We start from the raw sequence: 13,613 nt of genomic DNA on the forward strand, positions 1-13,613 counted from the left end.
CCCGTGGCTCTTCCGGACGGGGTACTCCCTCATGGGGGCCGTAGAGTGGGCAGATCCCCGCCCCTGTAGACCTGTGCGGGGCACTGACAGCCTGGGGGTGCGGGGTGGCATCCCTGGCAGGGCCGGCCCGGGGCCCAGCTGCCCGTCATCTTCTTGATGTTTTCCTTTTGTCTGATGCTTCTCCGCTCAATTATTTACCCAGGGAATTTGGGCTTCTTCACTTGTGGTTTTGGCAAGGGCTCCACACAAATGTTGTGCCCTGGTGGTCTCTTAGCCATTGAAGATAAACGGCCAAATCAAACGCAGGCCTTGCCGGGGAGCCTGGGCGAGCCGCAGGGCTGCTGGAGACAGGCAGGCCCCTGGCCCTGCGCTGTGGCTGTCAGACCCGGGGAGGTGTGAAGAGGGGTGCTGGGCGGTGCCGGTGCTTTCTCGGGGAGGAGGTTCAGAGCCGTCCCACAGGCCTTGGGGCTTGGGTGCTGCGTGTAGGTTTCGGTTGCTGAGGACTGTGGGCTGGAGGGGGCACCGGCGGGCAGTCCTCCAGGTTGGAGGCTCAGCCAGTGCCCAGGCGCTGGGAGGTGGCCTGGAGGTGTCCGAGGCCTGCACCAGCAGCCCATCCTGATGGAGCGAACAGTGGTGGCCTGGAACTTACTGGGTCTTCCAGAGGGGGGTGGCCCAGATTTGGGGAAACAGATCCCCAAATGGGGTCTGCTCCAGAACACTCCAGAAGTCCCTACCTGGGGAAACCTTCCTGGGATCAGGGGCCCCCAACAGCTCCTATCTGTCCCGGCCCCGGCATTAGGCCTCTCTGGGATGGAAGTCTGGTCCCAAGACAGCCCAACCTGGCAGCTGAGGACATAGGAGCCCCTCAGGCCCCTCCCGCTTCCCTGACCCCTGCCCCCACCCGAGTCCCAGCTGCATCCCCCTTCTCCACCCCCGCCAAGCCCCCCACAGGGGCTGCCACCCTGAGCCTCCCACCCTGGAAGGGCAGCCTGCAGCCCTCTGCCCCGGGCCCCGTTCCACACCCTGAAGCCCTTGCCCAGTCCAGGGTCCGACTGACCAGCCTTTTCTATTGTTTTCTCTCCAGGGCCGTGCAGGCCTGCCCAGCTGCCAGCGATGGCCCCCATAGCTGCTTCCTCCTCCCACCCTCACACATCTGTGATTACTTCACCTCTTCGTGCCCTGGGCGCTCTACCGCCCTGCTTCCCCCTGCCGTGCTGCAGCGCGCGCCCTGTCTCGGGTGACGGGACTCAGGGTGAGGGTCAGACGGAGGCTCCCTTTGGATGCCAGTGTCAGTTGTCAGGTAACCGACGGCCGCGGTGGGGGCGGGCTCCCGGGGATGGCGGGTGTGCCCTGGGCAGGGCTGGCGGCTGCCGCTCCCAGGTGGGCTGGGGCAAGGTGGGGACCCAGGGGAGACGTGCAACTTGCACCCCAGAAGGCACTTTTGGGGAGGTGCCGGGGAAATGGCGAAGGATGTCGGCAGAGCTGTACCCGGGTGCCCTGGTCCCCATTGGTCAGGAGATACCCCCGTGCCTCCACCCATTCTGAGGTCTCACTCCCAGAACGCCTTCCCCCAGCCCCCAAATTTCATCTCTTTGGGCTGTTTAGCTAAAGTTTAATTGGATAACGCTTAACATCTGAGGTTTTCTTCTGCCCTCGCCACTGCCGCCCCCCCTCCCCAACCCCAACCAGTACCCTCACCCCCAGCTCATGGCTAGGAGAAGATTCTTTGGTTGTCTGTGTACATCCCTGGAGCCGTCCAAAATGCTGAGTTTCTCTTTGCGAGAATGTGTTGCCCATTAACTTTTAGAAAAAAGTTTTCTCTGAAGGAGCCTGTTAGCTTCGGCTCTGGGAGGGAGTGAAACATTGTGGGGTGTGTCGGGGGTGGGGGTAGGGGTAGGGGGCGGGGCTGAGCGCCCAGCTCCGGGTCGGCGTGGCTGCCCATTATACAGATGGGCAGACAGCGCAGTGTGGCGACCCGACCTGCTCTCTGTTACATCCCTTCTCCCTCCCCAAGCAAAACCCAAACTCCTGCCCTGGCCTGGGGTCCCTGGAATTTGCAGGCAGGGACCTCTCATTCCAGCCTCTCCTGCCCAGTATCTTTGCGGAGCCTGATGCAAAAAGCACTGAGGCCACGGGAGCCGGGATGCTGACACAGACACCGGTGGTGGCGAATGTCCTGCAGGGGCCGGGAGAGGAGAGGGTGGGTGCCGAGCCAGGGCAGATTCTTTGTGTCCCTGCTTTCTCACCGGGCATGTTGCAGGCTTTCTCTTGACTCGAGTGGTAAAAGGAAAACTGTTTATTGGGCAGGTTTTGCTTTTAATTGAAGCTGTCCCAAGGGATGGTCCCTGTTAGAACCACAGCTCTGCAGAGGGCCACAGGTGGCCCAGCTCCAGGGTCAAGAGCTCCCTGGGCCTTCCTGCTGGTGGGGTGGCCTGCAGCCTTCAGCACCCCTTGCTGTGACAGATCGTGACATCATAGGTACTGGGCTTGTGTCTTGAATGCACAAAGCAAAGACTGAATCACCTGGGAAGGAGTCCGCACAGCTTACAGAGAAGCCGGCTCCCTGCCCCGGGCTGCCTGGGTGCCCACGGGGATTGGGGCTCCAGTCCCAGCTCCGCAGGTCTGTGCTGTGATCCCTGCTTGCTGAGTGTGGGATGCCTACTCCGTCTGGGTGGCTGCCTGCTCTAATGGCTTCCTGTAATCAGTGCTGCAGCCCTGCAACCACTCGGGGGGCCGTACTGTCAAAGATCAGCCTGAGCGTTCATGACTGGACTTGGTTAAGTTCTGTGGTGCGGGAACACGCTCTCCCTGGCAGTGGAGTGCCTGGGGCTTTGCTTAACTTTCCACTTTGCTTAACTTCTGGCTCTGCTTAGAAGCTGTGGTGCCGAGCAGGAGCTGTTACACCCCTGTTTTACAGATGGGGAAACAGAGGCTTGGGGAGGGTGAGGGGCTGGGCCCAGGTTGCAGAACTGGGATTTGTGGTCAGGGTGCCTCCCGACAAGGCCACCCCTCTTCCCGCTGAGCCCCATGCCTCTGCCTACATCCTGGGGACGTTCTCACCCAGTCACTCTCTCAGCCACAATGCCACCCGCTTCCTTGTAGGGACCGTGACTTGAGGGCCTACTGTGTGCTGCCTTGCGCTAGGCATTTTGTGTGCGTTCTTGAATTTAATGCTCACAGCCACCTTAGGAGGTGGGTTTACTGTCCCCACTTTACAGTTGAGAAAATGAGGCTCACCTTCATTTGTTCACTCACTCATTCATTCATTCATTCTTTTTTTTTTTTTTTTTTTTGCCACACTGCGCATCTTGTGGGATCTTAGTTTCCCGACCAGGGATCGAACCTTGGCCCCCAGCACTGGAAGTGCGGAGTCCTAACCACTGGACCGCCGGGGAACCCCCCATTCATTCATTCTTGTGCAGACCTCAGTGCGGTCCATCATGGCAGGTCCCAGCCCTCCTGCAGCTTGCAGTCTGGTGGGCCGGGTGGTGGAGTGGGAATGGGGACCTGTAGGGAGGGGATGGAAGGGCAGAGGTGGGGTTTGATCCTGGGTCACTCATCCTGCACCTGCTTCACCTTTGGCGTTGGCTCACCTGGCTTAGAGCCTTCTTGGATTTTAGAATTTGATGCCGTGAGGGCTCAGAGCCCGCGAACAGCCCCTGTGCTTGCTGGCAGTGCTGGGGAGGGGAGTGAGGTGGGGCTGTGTCTGTTCCTGGGGTCCCTGGGACCTCTCCTCCTGACCTGCTAAGGGGCCGACCCTCAGCTTCTGACACTCTACCCTGATCGCCGGCACTGATCTCTCATCGATGGGTCTGCGGTAATTAGCCTGCACCAGGTTGTGCCATCGTATTTTCAGATCAGTTTCAGTACCTGAAAATATCCTATTCCAGTGGTTTTGGCCCCTTTGTGGCTTCTGTCCCTGGCACTGGGCTGTTTGCTGAAGTGTTTTTAGTGCCTGTTTAATTAGTAGTTTGAATGGAGCCATTAAATTCCCAGTAACCCATTAGGAAGAAGCGGTCCTCTGTAAAGATGGAAAGGGGCTGCCGTCCTTACTTTGTTCTGTCCCTTTTCAGATCAGGATGCACTGAACCTATCTCTTCAAATTAATATGGAAAACCCTGATGTAACTGTGTTTCACACAGGTTAATTGCATGCCCGTGAATGCATTTGAGGTTATTTATGGAAAGATGTGATATCATGGGGGAGAAAACCACACAGGTATGTGTGTTTGTGTACCTTTCTGGCTGGCGGCATCCCAAACAGCCCCGCCTCCCAGGACCCCAACCCCAGATCTCCTTTTGATGGTCACAGTGGGAAGGAGGGGTCCCCTTTGCTTTTTTTTTTTTTTTTTTTTTTTTTTTTGCGGTATGCGGGGCTCTCACTGCCATGACCTCTCCCGTTGCGGAGCGCAGGCTCCGGACACGCAGGCTCAGCTGCCATGGCTCACGGGCCCAGCCGCTTCGCGGCATGTGGGATCTTCCCGGACCGGGGCACGAACCCGTGTCCCCTGCATCGGCAGGCGGACGCTCAACCACTGCGCCACCAGGGGAGCCCCCTTTGCTTTTTGACTCTGTTGAGTTGCGGTGTTCCTGGAAACTGAAATTTCTACCCTGAGAAATTCCACGTAGGAACTTCTCCAAGGTGCCCGGGGAATCAAAAGTCTAAGGCTGTGGTCTTGGCCTTTACTCCACCTGGCCAGTGACCTTGAATAAGTCATTTCCCCTCTCTGGGCCTCAGTTTCCCCTTGTGTAAATATATATATGTATACACACACACACATACACACGTGTGTGTGGTACATATGTAACATTTAAAAACGAGGCTCCTTGGGCTTCCCTGGTGGCGCAGTGGTTGAGAGTCCGCCTGCCGATGCAGGGGACACGGGTTCGTGCCCCGGTCCGGGAAGATCCCACATGCCGCGGAGCGGCTGGGCCCGTGAGTCATGGCCACTGAGCCTGCGCGTCCGGAGCCTGTGCTCTGCAATGGGGGAGGCCACAGCAGTGAGAGGCCCGCGTACCGCAAAAAAACAAAACAAACAAAAAAACGAGGCTCCTCATATTGAGAACATACTGATCAGTGTCGATTACTGAGATGCTAGGGATGCCTGGGTGTGGGACTTGGCGGGGGTTCCCAAGGCAGGGGTGGGGTGTTCAGAGAACCACTGGGCTTTGGACCCCTGAACCCTTCCCTATTCTGAGGTTTCTACCATTGGGAGGCAGTCATCAGAGTATCAGACTGCAGGGTGAAGGCTGCTCCGTCCTGTATGGCTCTGTGACCTTGGACAAGTCATTGCCACGCTCTGCCTCAGTTTCCCCACCTGTAAAATGGGGGTCATTGACGACTTGTTCTGAGGACTGGCTGAGGTCATACACGCCAGGTGCTGAGAACAATGCCTCTTGCTGAGTGAGCCCTCCAGACATTCTGACTCATGCCTGAGCAGGATGGATTTCACATCATTATATCATTACCTGCTCGGCTCTGTTTGGAATCAAGCTGGATCCCTAGTTTCCATTCTTAAAGGCATTTAGCCTCCTGGCTGGCTCAGATCGTGTACCAGCATTGGGAAGTGGAAAAGGAACTGAGAAACTTCATTGCATATTTAAAAGCCGCAAATGGTCATCAGCCATGATGATTAATACATGCGCTTGGTGAAGTTCAAGGTCTTCAGCAAGAACGCACAGGATCCTGGCTCGGGGAAGTGAAGTGTTTGGATTTAATAGAAGGAGTCAGTTGCAGTCATTAGGATATGCTGAAATCACAGGGCAATCTTGTAAAGTTAAATTCAATTTACTTTTCTACTGAAATTGTGCTTGCTGTGTTATTTAACTAGTCTGGGGTGTCTTGGCATGGGTTAAAGGGACAATAAAGATAAAAGAATACCTGTAAGTACATAGTAGGATTTCACAGTAGAATCTGTCGTTTTCTCCTCTTTCAGTTATATCCCAGTGTTCATTTTGCGTTGGTTTTTATAACCGAATCCTTCCAATGGGATGCCGTAGCTTAGACCACCCTAGCTGTGGAAGCTTGATGCAATTAATACAGTCTGTCTGGAAAGTGGTCTTATTTCTGGAAGTTTTATGTTAATGATATGGTCTGTGCTTTGCACATTTCATACCAGAACAAGAAGCAGGCCGTAGTTTCATTTCGGTCTGGGTTTGATTGACACTGGAGGATCAGTGGGCAGCCGCAGGGCGATGTGGCCCAAGATGGCAACGCTCTCCAGGCCCCTGCTGGTGCATATGTCTCCAGTCTGGGGCAGGGGGTGCAGAGGCGCTCCGGTGGGGCGTGGGGGCCTCCGTGGAGACCTTGGAGGGAGGGGTGAGTATGGGGTGAAGAAGAGAAGTGAGTGTGGGTGAGTGTGGGTGGACAGAAGCACTCTTTCGGGGAAGGTTCCAGACACTCCCTTGCCTTTCTCCTGATTCTGCAAAGTCCCATTCCTTGTGGGGTCTTTCTGGGCTCACCAGGTCCCAGGGGCCATGGTGGTTGGATCGCTGTGGAGGAAGGGCTTTCAGGGGAATTATTAAAAATTTAAAGAGTAGTCTGTACGCCCTGCGCCGGTGTCTACATCGTGCAAGGGGCTGTGGGTCCAGCTTATCAGTGGTTCCTGGAGTCTGCTCTGGTGTCTGCTGGCTTCTTGGAATCACGCTGCTGCAGAGGCTGCCCTTGACCACCTGCCTTTAGAACCCAGGCACCTCCTTCAGTAATCGGAGGAAGTGCTGGGCGAGGCCATGGAGAGCTGCAAGGCTCCCGGGACGGAGGGTGGCAGGGCTTGGGTGGACTCCAGAAAAGTCCCCTGTCCGCCAGAGCTGCAGACTCACATCTCCTCCAGCACCACCGGGCGCCAGACGGGGATTGGGGGCCAGAAGGAGTGCGATGCTGCCTAGTGGGGGGCAGGGGCACCTACCCGCATGACTGTCCTTAGATAAAAGGGGGGTCCCAGCAACATCCCGGAGTGGAGACCGGTGCAGCCTCACCAGATTCCGTTTCCCTCTGCAAGCCGGCCCTTCAGACGTTCTGAAGGCAGAGCTAAATCAAAGAGTTCTGTTCAAATCCGCACAAGATGTTGCTGTTTTTCTGCTCTGACAGGAGAGGCCTTTGGAAGTGCAGTTTCTTTCTTTCTTTCTTTTTTTTATAGCTGTCTTAAAAAGGAGTTTGGCTGTTTAGCACAGCTGGTGCTCATTACATTATGCACTGGCAATAAAATAGCATGTGTAATTAATTTTTAATGCAGCGCCGGGTGCAGCGCTTAAAGCAGTTAGTGGATGTGAAGCAGCAGCACTGGCCACCGACATCAGAGATCTCAGAGCAAGGCGGCCACGTTCTGCAGCTTGAAAGGGAATCTGAAAGGGGCAGAGGAGGCTGTGCGCCCTCTGCTTGGATGGAATGGTCCAGAAATGGGTCCGCCTCTGGTGACCTGACGGCTTGAGTTAATTTTAAACGATCTAGGATCAGGGGTCCCGAGAGATCATCTCACCCAACCCCTTCATTGTCTAGACGGGGACACCGAGGCAGAGAGTGGGGAAGAGACCACAAGGTGTGTGGGGCAGAGCCGGCTTGGACCGAGTCCCCCGGGCTCTGCCCACTAGGCTATACTGCCCCTCTTGAGTTCATATTGAAGACTGGAGAAGGAAATTCATCGTCTAGCTGAAGCCATGTGAAACGTGCCGTTGGATTTGGCAACGGAGAGAAATTTTGCTTTGGGGAGCCCTGTACCTAGCCTCTCGGGCCCCCAGTTTTGCCATCTGCAGTGGGGACCTGCCTCTGTGCATCCCAGGTTTGAGACATCCTGTGGTTGTGCTCTGATCGCTGGCAGCTCCATCTCTTCCTGGGCATCTCTTCTGTGCCTTGGATTTATGCTTGAACTTAAATGCCATAGTGGACACATACTGGCGGAAGAGCTGCAGGCATTGTGGGAAGCTCCAGAGATGGGACCGTGCTTAGTCCTTGTTCTCAAGGTGCACAGGTGTCAATATGTGACCCTGGGCCAGCTGCTTTCTTTCTCCAAGCCTCAGTTTCCCCATCTGGGAAATGGGGACACTAGAAGTATCCACTCTTGATCCCTGCCTTGGAGGGTCCCCTGATGGGCTTCCACGCTGGGGTGGCCACTGCTGATCACCAGCACGTGGGGAAGCAGAGGCAAAGGGAAGTGGGGGGGCAGGAAGGAGAAGGCTGGGCTGTCGAAAAGCCTGGGTACCCCGTACCTCGATGATGACTTGGTTGCCATCTGTTTGAAAGTCCTGCCTGGGAGGTGTTCTTAGCATGAATGAAAGAGGAGGACGGCCCACCGCCATCACTGCTCCTAAGACTTGCCGCCGTGTCTAAAGGGCCTGCTAGTTCCCAGCACTGTCCTGGGCACTTTGCATACCTCACTCAGTCACCCGTCGTCATAGCACCTGTAAGGAAAGGCAGCTCCATCCTTTTGCTCATGAGGATACTGGAGCTCAGAGAGGCCAAGCAATGCCCCGGGGGTCACACAGCACACAAACAGCAGAACTGAGATCGGAACTCAGGTCTGGCCAGCTGTGAAGTCGTGTTCTCGGCTCTCCCTTCCGGCTTCACGTTGGGCTGCTTGGTGGCTCAGACGCTGGCAACAGAAAAGCAGCTCACCCGTGAGAGACCAGACCACATTCGGACACGACCCTGGGAGAGTCCCCTGCGTCTTCCTTCCTTCACCGATCATGCTGGTGCCTGATCTGGGCTGGACTCCAGGGATCCAGGAATGAGCTCCCTGGGGTCTCTGCCCTAGAGGAGCTCACGGCAGTGGGGGAGCACAGAGTGCGAGGTACACGCTCCCATGATGCCTTTCTCTGCTTAAAGGAAGTTAAACAACTGGGCTTGTGGGAGCTGGGAGGGCCCCCGAGGACCACTGGGATTTTCCTGATGGAGAAGGTGAGGCTGGCGGAGGGGACAGGCTTCTTCCAAGGCGTGGGTCAGTGACAGATGTGGGTGTGGGTACCTGCCAGCAGGGGTCCTGCTGACCCAGTGAGCCTTCTGTAGTCCCGGCTGGCCCCTAAGGGGTCTGAGTTGTTAGTGACTTGCGGGGACACAGAGTGTTTCTGGACCCTCAGACCACCAGAGGGAAGTTGTGACATTGATGAAGAGGCCTGGAACATGGGAAAAGCTTTTATCATTAAACCAACCTCAGATTCCTTCACACACCAGGTTGACTTATATCCCTATTTTGGTCTTCCCAGTGCTTGGGCTGGCCGAGCCCTCTAGGTGCTGGTGGATGACGAAGACCCAGAAAAGGTGTGCTCACGTTTGTGAGAGCAAGCCGAAGAAATACAGGGCATGCTGTTCCCATCTCATTTTCATACACAGTTCCCTAGAAGCAATTTCTCCTCCTTCAGGAGAAACCAACTTTTCATCGTCCTTACAGCTGGAGGTGTTCTTTGTTGCTTTTTTGGTGGGAGGAACAAGATGTACTTGACTTTTCAAACCCCAGGGCCGGTCAGGGCAGAGGGGCTGGGTACTGTACACATTTCCCAATCAAACCCAAATAATCTAAACCATGAAATAAAGTTTATCCAAACATAATCAAGGCTGGCCAATTTAATCCAAAAAGCGATGGGAAGACACCCTTGGCGGGCAGGGGTCCCTCTGTGTGGGGTTTAGCTGCTCGGAGCTGCCCGGCGTTATACCTGCGGGGAATCATAGCCTGCCCGTCACTCCCACCCCCTCCTTGGGTGTTATTTAATAATAACCGAGAGCCCGGGGTGGGGGTGTGTGTGACCACGGTGTGTGCTCAGGGTGGGTGATGCATCCACCGTGATTTCCTCTCCCAGCAGCGTCCTTACACTCAGCAGGGGGCCACCGGGTCATGGCCTGGTCATCATTTTTGTGTCCCCACTGTGCATCAGGCTCTCTGCAGGGGCCTTCCCACACATGCAAGCTTCTCCCTTAGGAAGGCAACCTATTCTGTAGTTCACAGGTGACGAGACTGTGACCAGAGAGGTGATGCGACTTGCCCGAAGTTGCACAGCTGGTAGACGGCAGAGGTGGGATTTGAACCCGGGTCTCCTTGGGTCTGGGAGCCACAGCCTGCTCCTTTTCTTGCTTTCTGGCTCCCAGACTGCCCACCTGCTGGCCTTGTACCTGGCAGGTGTGAGGGAGAGGAGCAAGTTATGAATCACAGAGCAGCTCGGGGTGATAAGAATGCCTGTGTTTTATGATTTCAGCGGAAGGGATCAGAGGTCTCGAGACTTCTCCAGGGAGGTTAGTGCAAAAACGGAGTCACCACCTGCAGAGACAGGGGCAGTTGGAGTCTTTCCATAAGTCCAGACATTTTTAATGATTGCCTTTGTTCATAAGAGGTGAGGAGTGGCTGGCGGGACCAGGCCCCCGGGTGCCTGAGTCGCCCTTGGAGCTGTATGTGAGCAGCGCTGACGCAGGCGCCCTCGTCTTGAGTTTCCTTGTGCTTTATTAACCAGCGCCTTGTTTTATTCTTGCTTTACTAGTAAAGGGAACCACTGCTTGAGGGCCCACTGTGTGCACGGGCTGCATACGATCATCTGCACCGATTCTTTCTCGCAACGTTTATTTTTTTTACTGCGGTACGCGGGCCTCTCACTCTTGTGGCCTCTCCCGTTGCGGAGCACAGGCTCCGGACGCGCAGGCTCAGCGGCCATGGCTCACGGGCCCAGCCGCTCCGCGGCATGTGGGATCTTCCCGGACCGGGGCACGAACCCGTGTCCCCTGCATCGGCAGGCGGACTCCCAACCACTGCGCCACCAGGGAAGCCCTCTCGCAACGGTTTGAGCCTATGTGTGCTGGAATTTATTTATTTTTTATCATGGTAAACTATGCAAAACATGAAATGTACCATCTTAACCCTTTTTGGTCAAGTCGCATTAAGTACGGTCACATTGTTCTGCTACTATCACCCCCATCCATCACCAGCACTTTTTTGTCACCCCAAATGGAAGCTCTGTTCCCATTAAACACTCGTCCCCGCCCCCCCACAACTCCAGCCCACAGCCATCACTCCACTTCCTGTCTCTATGAGTCTGACCACTCTGGGGCTCTCCTATGAGTGGAATCACGGTCTTTTTGGTGTCTGGCTGGTGTCACTCAGTATTAGGTCCTCAAGGTTACAGCGTGTGTCAGAATCACCTTCTTTTTTATTTATTTATTTCTTTAAATATAACTGTTATTTCTTGTTGGAGTAGAGTTGATTTACAGTGTTGTGTTAGTTTCAGGTATACAGCTAAGTGATGCAGTTATACATATACATATATTCATTCTTTTTCAGATTCTTTTCCCATAGAGGTTACACCTTCCTTTTGAAGGTTGAGTAATATTCATTGTGTGGCTGGACCAGAGTTGATCCATTCCTCCTGTGATGGACACGGCTTATTTCCACCTTCTGGCTACTGTGAATAGTGCTGCTGGGAGTGTGGGTGTACGTGTACTCGTGGGAGACCCTGCCTTCAGTTCTTTGGGTGAATACCCAGGGTGGAATTGCTGGACCATATGGTAATCTGAGTCTCTGGGATGTGGACACCAGCTGGCCCAGGTTATGTGGTTAATAGGCCTGAGCGTCCGGTATGGAACCGGCCCCCACTGACTCGGGCTTGGTGCTTGTGGCCCTGGTCACGGGCCAGTGTCTTCAGTTCCTTTGAGGGTCTCTAACATCAGTCTCTCTTGTAAATGCTTCCCTACCATGGCCCCATCTCCCAGATGCTGGTTTTTGGCTGTCAGCTAAACATTTCACTAGCTTGAGAGTTGAGGGGAAGAAAATTTTGCAAATGGACTGTTTTCACTTTCCTTCCTGCTGTGTCCTCAGGGCGTTGATTTGGGTTCAGTTCAGCAGAAAGTGTATTTAGAGTGGGGACACCTGGGGGCAAGGTTAAGGCTGGCTGGTGTCCCGGGGCCTGTGCTGCCCCTCTCTGAGCCTCTCCTACCTGCCTCTGCTTGGGGGTCATCATGCCAACCTTGCTAAGATGTCAGCAGGGCTGTGCTCCCTCTGAAGGGGAGAATCTGCCCCTGGCCTCTTCCAGCTTCTGGTGGCTCCGGGCATGCCTTGGCTTGTGGCCGCATCCTTCCCGTCTCTGCCTCCATGGTCACGTGGCCTCCTCCTTGGGGGTCTGTTTTCTCTCCTGGATAATTAAAAGGACAACTGTCATTGGTTTTAGAGCCCACCCGGGTAATCTAGGGCGACATCTCAGATTCTGAACTTAATTATGTCTGCAATGACCCTTTTTCCAAATAAGGTCATATTCACAGATTCTAAGGATTTGGTTATGGGTGTTTCATTTCGGGGGGCCGCCATTCAACCCACGACATACCCCTTCCTGGATTGTGAACCCCTCCAGGCCAGGAACCCCAGGAAGCCCTCTGTGAACTCCTGAGGTCTGGGACAGATCCAGGCACACGCGGGGGGTCCCCCAAATGTGTGGTGGGTTGAACTTGGAGCTGGTCTCCGAAGGAATGGCCACATGTTCCTTTCCCAGGAATTCGGTGATTCTCAGACGCTGTCACCTCTGGGCAGCACTCAGACCTGCATGGTTTACGGAAGGTTGTGTGCCCTCCCTCCCAATCCCCCGTGCCAAGTCAGAACACAGTTATTAACAGAGAGGCGGGTGGCTTTAAAAAAAAAAAGTCTGCAATGATTATTATGAGAAAAAATTAGTAGAGTTGAATAGAAGCTAAAAATAGCCGGACACATACTTGCCTCTAATCTACTTTTTTTTAAGAAAATATAATTATTTTTGTAAACCGGCTCTGAGAAGCCAGGGGTATTTTTAGTCTGCATTTTCTAAGACGTCGAGCATCTTCTTAGGAAGATGCACATGTATGATGTCACCAAGTCAGGGTGCAGTAGCCTGTGGAGCAGGGTGGGGACGGGGGTGGGTCAGAGGGTCAGGAACCCCCATTTGGCCGCGCATATCTTTGCTGGGAGGGTAGTCCCTGAGCGGCCTGACTGTGGCCACACCTGGTCCACTGGGAGGATTGAAGCTGGTTTAACTCCGGGACCAGGAGGGTCAGGGCTTCCCTCTGAGCGAGGCTGTGATGAGCCGGGTCTGAGTGGACCTGCAAGAAATAACCAAGACTTGAGGGAAAACATTCCATGGCTTTTTCATTTGGAGCAAAACATCGCCTCATGTAATATTCTCCCTGGTTTTTCCCATTGCCTCTGCCAGGTCCTTGGGCCGGGCACAGACCCCGTAACAGGAGGCCCTGTGTGTTTGTGTGTTAATATCTGAGTGTGTATTTGTGTGTATGAATGTGTGTATTTGTGCATGCATGTGTATGTATACGCATGTGCGTGTATTTTGTATGTATATGTGAGTGCATGTGTTTATATGTCTGTACATGCATGCATGTGTATGTATATGTGAGTGTGTGTATGTATGCATGTGTGTGTGTGCGCGTTGTGTGTGTGTGTGTGGTGGTGTGGAAGCACTGTCAGCACAGAACAGGGCCCTCCCCCACCTGCACCTCCGCCCAGTGCCGGGTGTTTATGGTGGAGACACTTCTGATTATTTTTCTTCCCTGAACTTTGCAGTTCTTCCTGGATTGCGGTGTGTGCGATCATGTTTCAGCGCTGAGGTCCGCTGAAGCCTTTGAGGGCAAGTCTCTCTCTGGGGATGAACTGGCCTTCTCAGTACCTT

General features: G+C 54.5%; 1 protein-coding gene across 5 annotated transcripts in view; it reads left to right on the plus strand.

Moving 5' to 3' along the window:
• The window catches only part of BCL11B (BCL11 transcription factor B), a 91,946-nt gene that overhangs the window by 39,590 nt on the left and 38,743 nt on the right, over positions 1-13,613 (plus strand). For 3 of the 5 annotated variants that reach the window (XM_060003948.1, XM_060003950.1, XM_060003949.1), the window contains one exon: positions 1,085-1,300. The exons of the other annotated variants lie outside the window; for them this stretch is intronic. In XM_060003948.1, coding sequence (XP_059859931.1) covers positions 1,085-1,300 — 216 coding nt within the window. The remainder of the gene's footprint in view (positions 1-1,084; positions 1,301-13,613) is intronic. 5 annotated transcript variants of the gene reach the window in all.

This window comes from Delphinus delphis, chromosome 2 (assembly GCF_949987515.2).
Source record: "Delphinus delphis chromosome 2, mDelDel1.2, whole genome shotgun sequence".
In the NCBI taxonomy this organism is placed as follows: domain Eukaryota; kingdom Metazoa; phylum Chordata; class Mammalia; order Artiodactyla; family Delphinidae; genus Delphinus; species Delphinus delphis.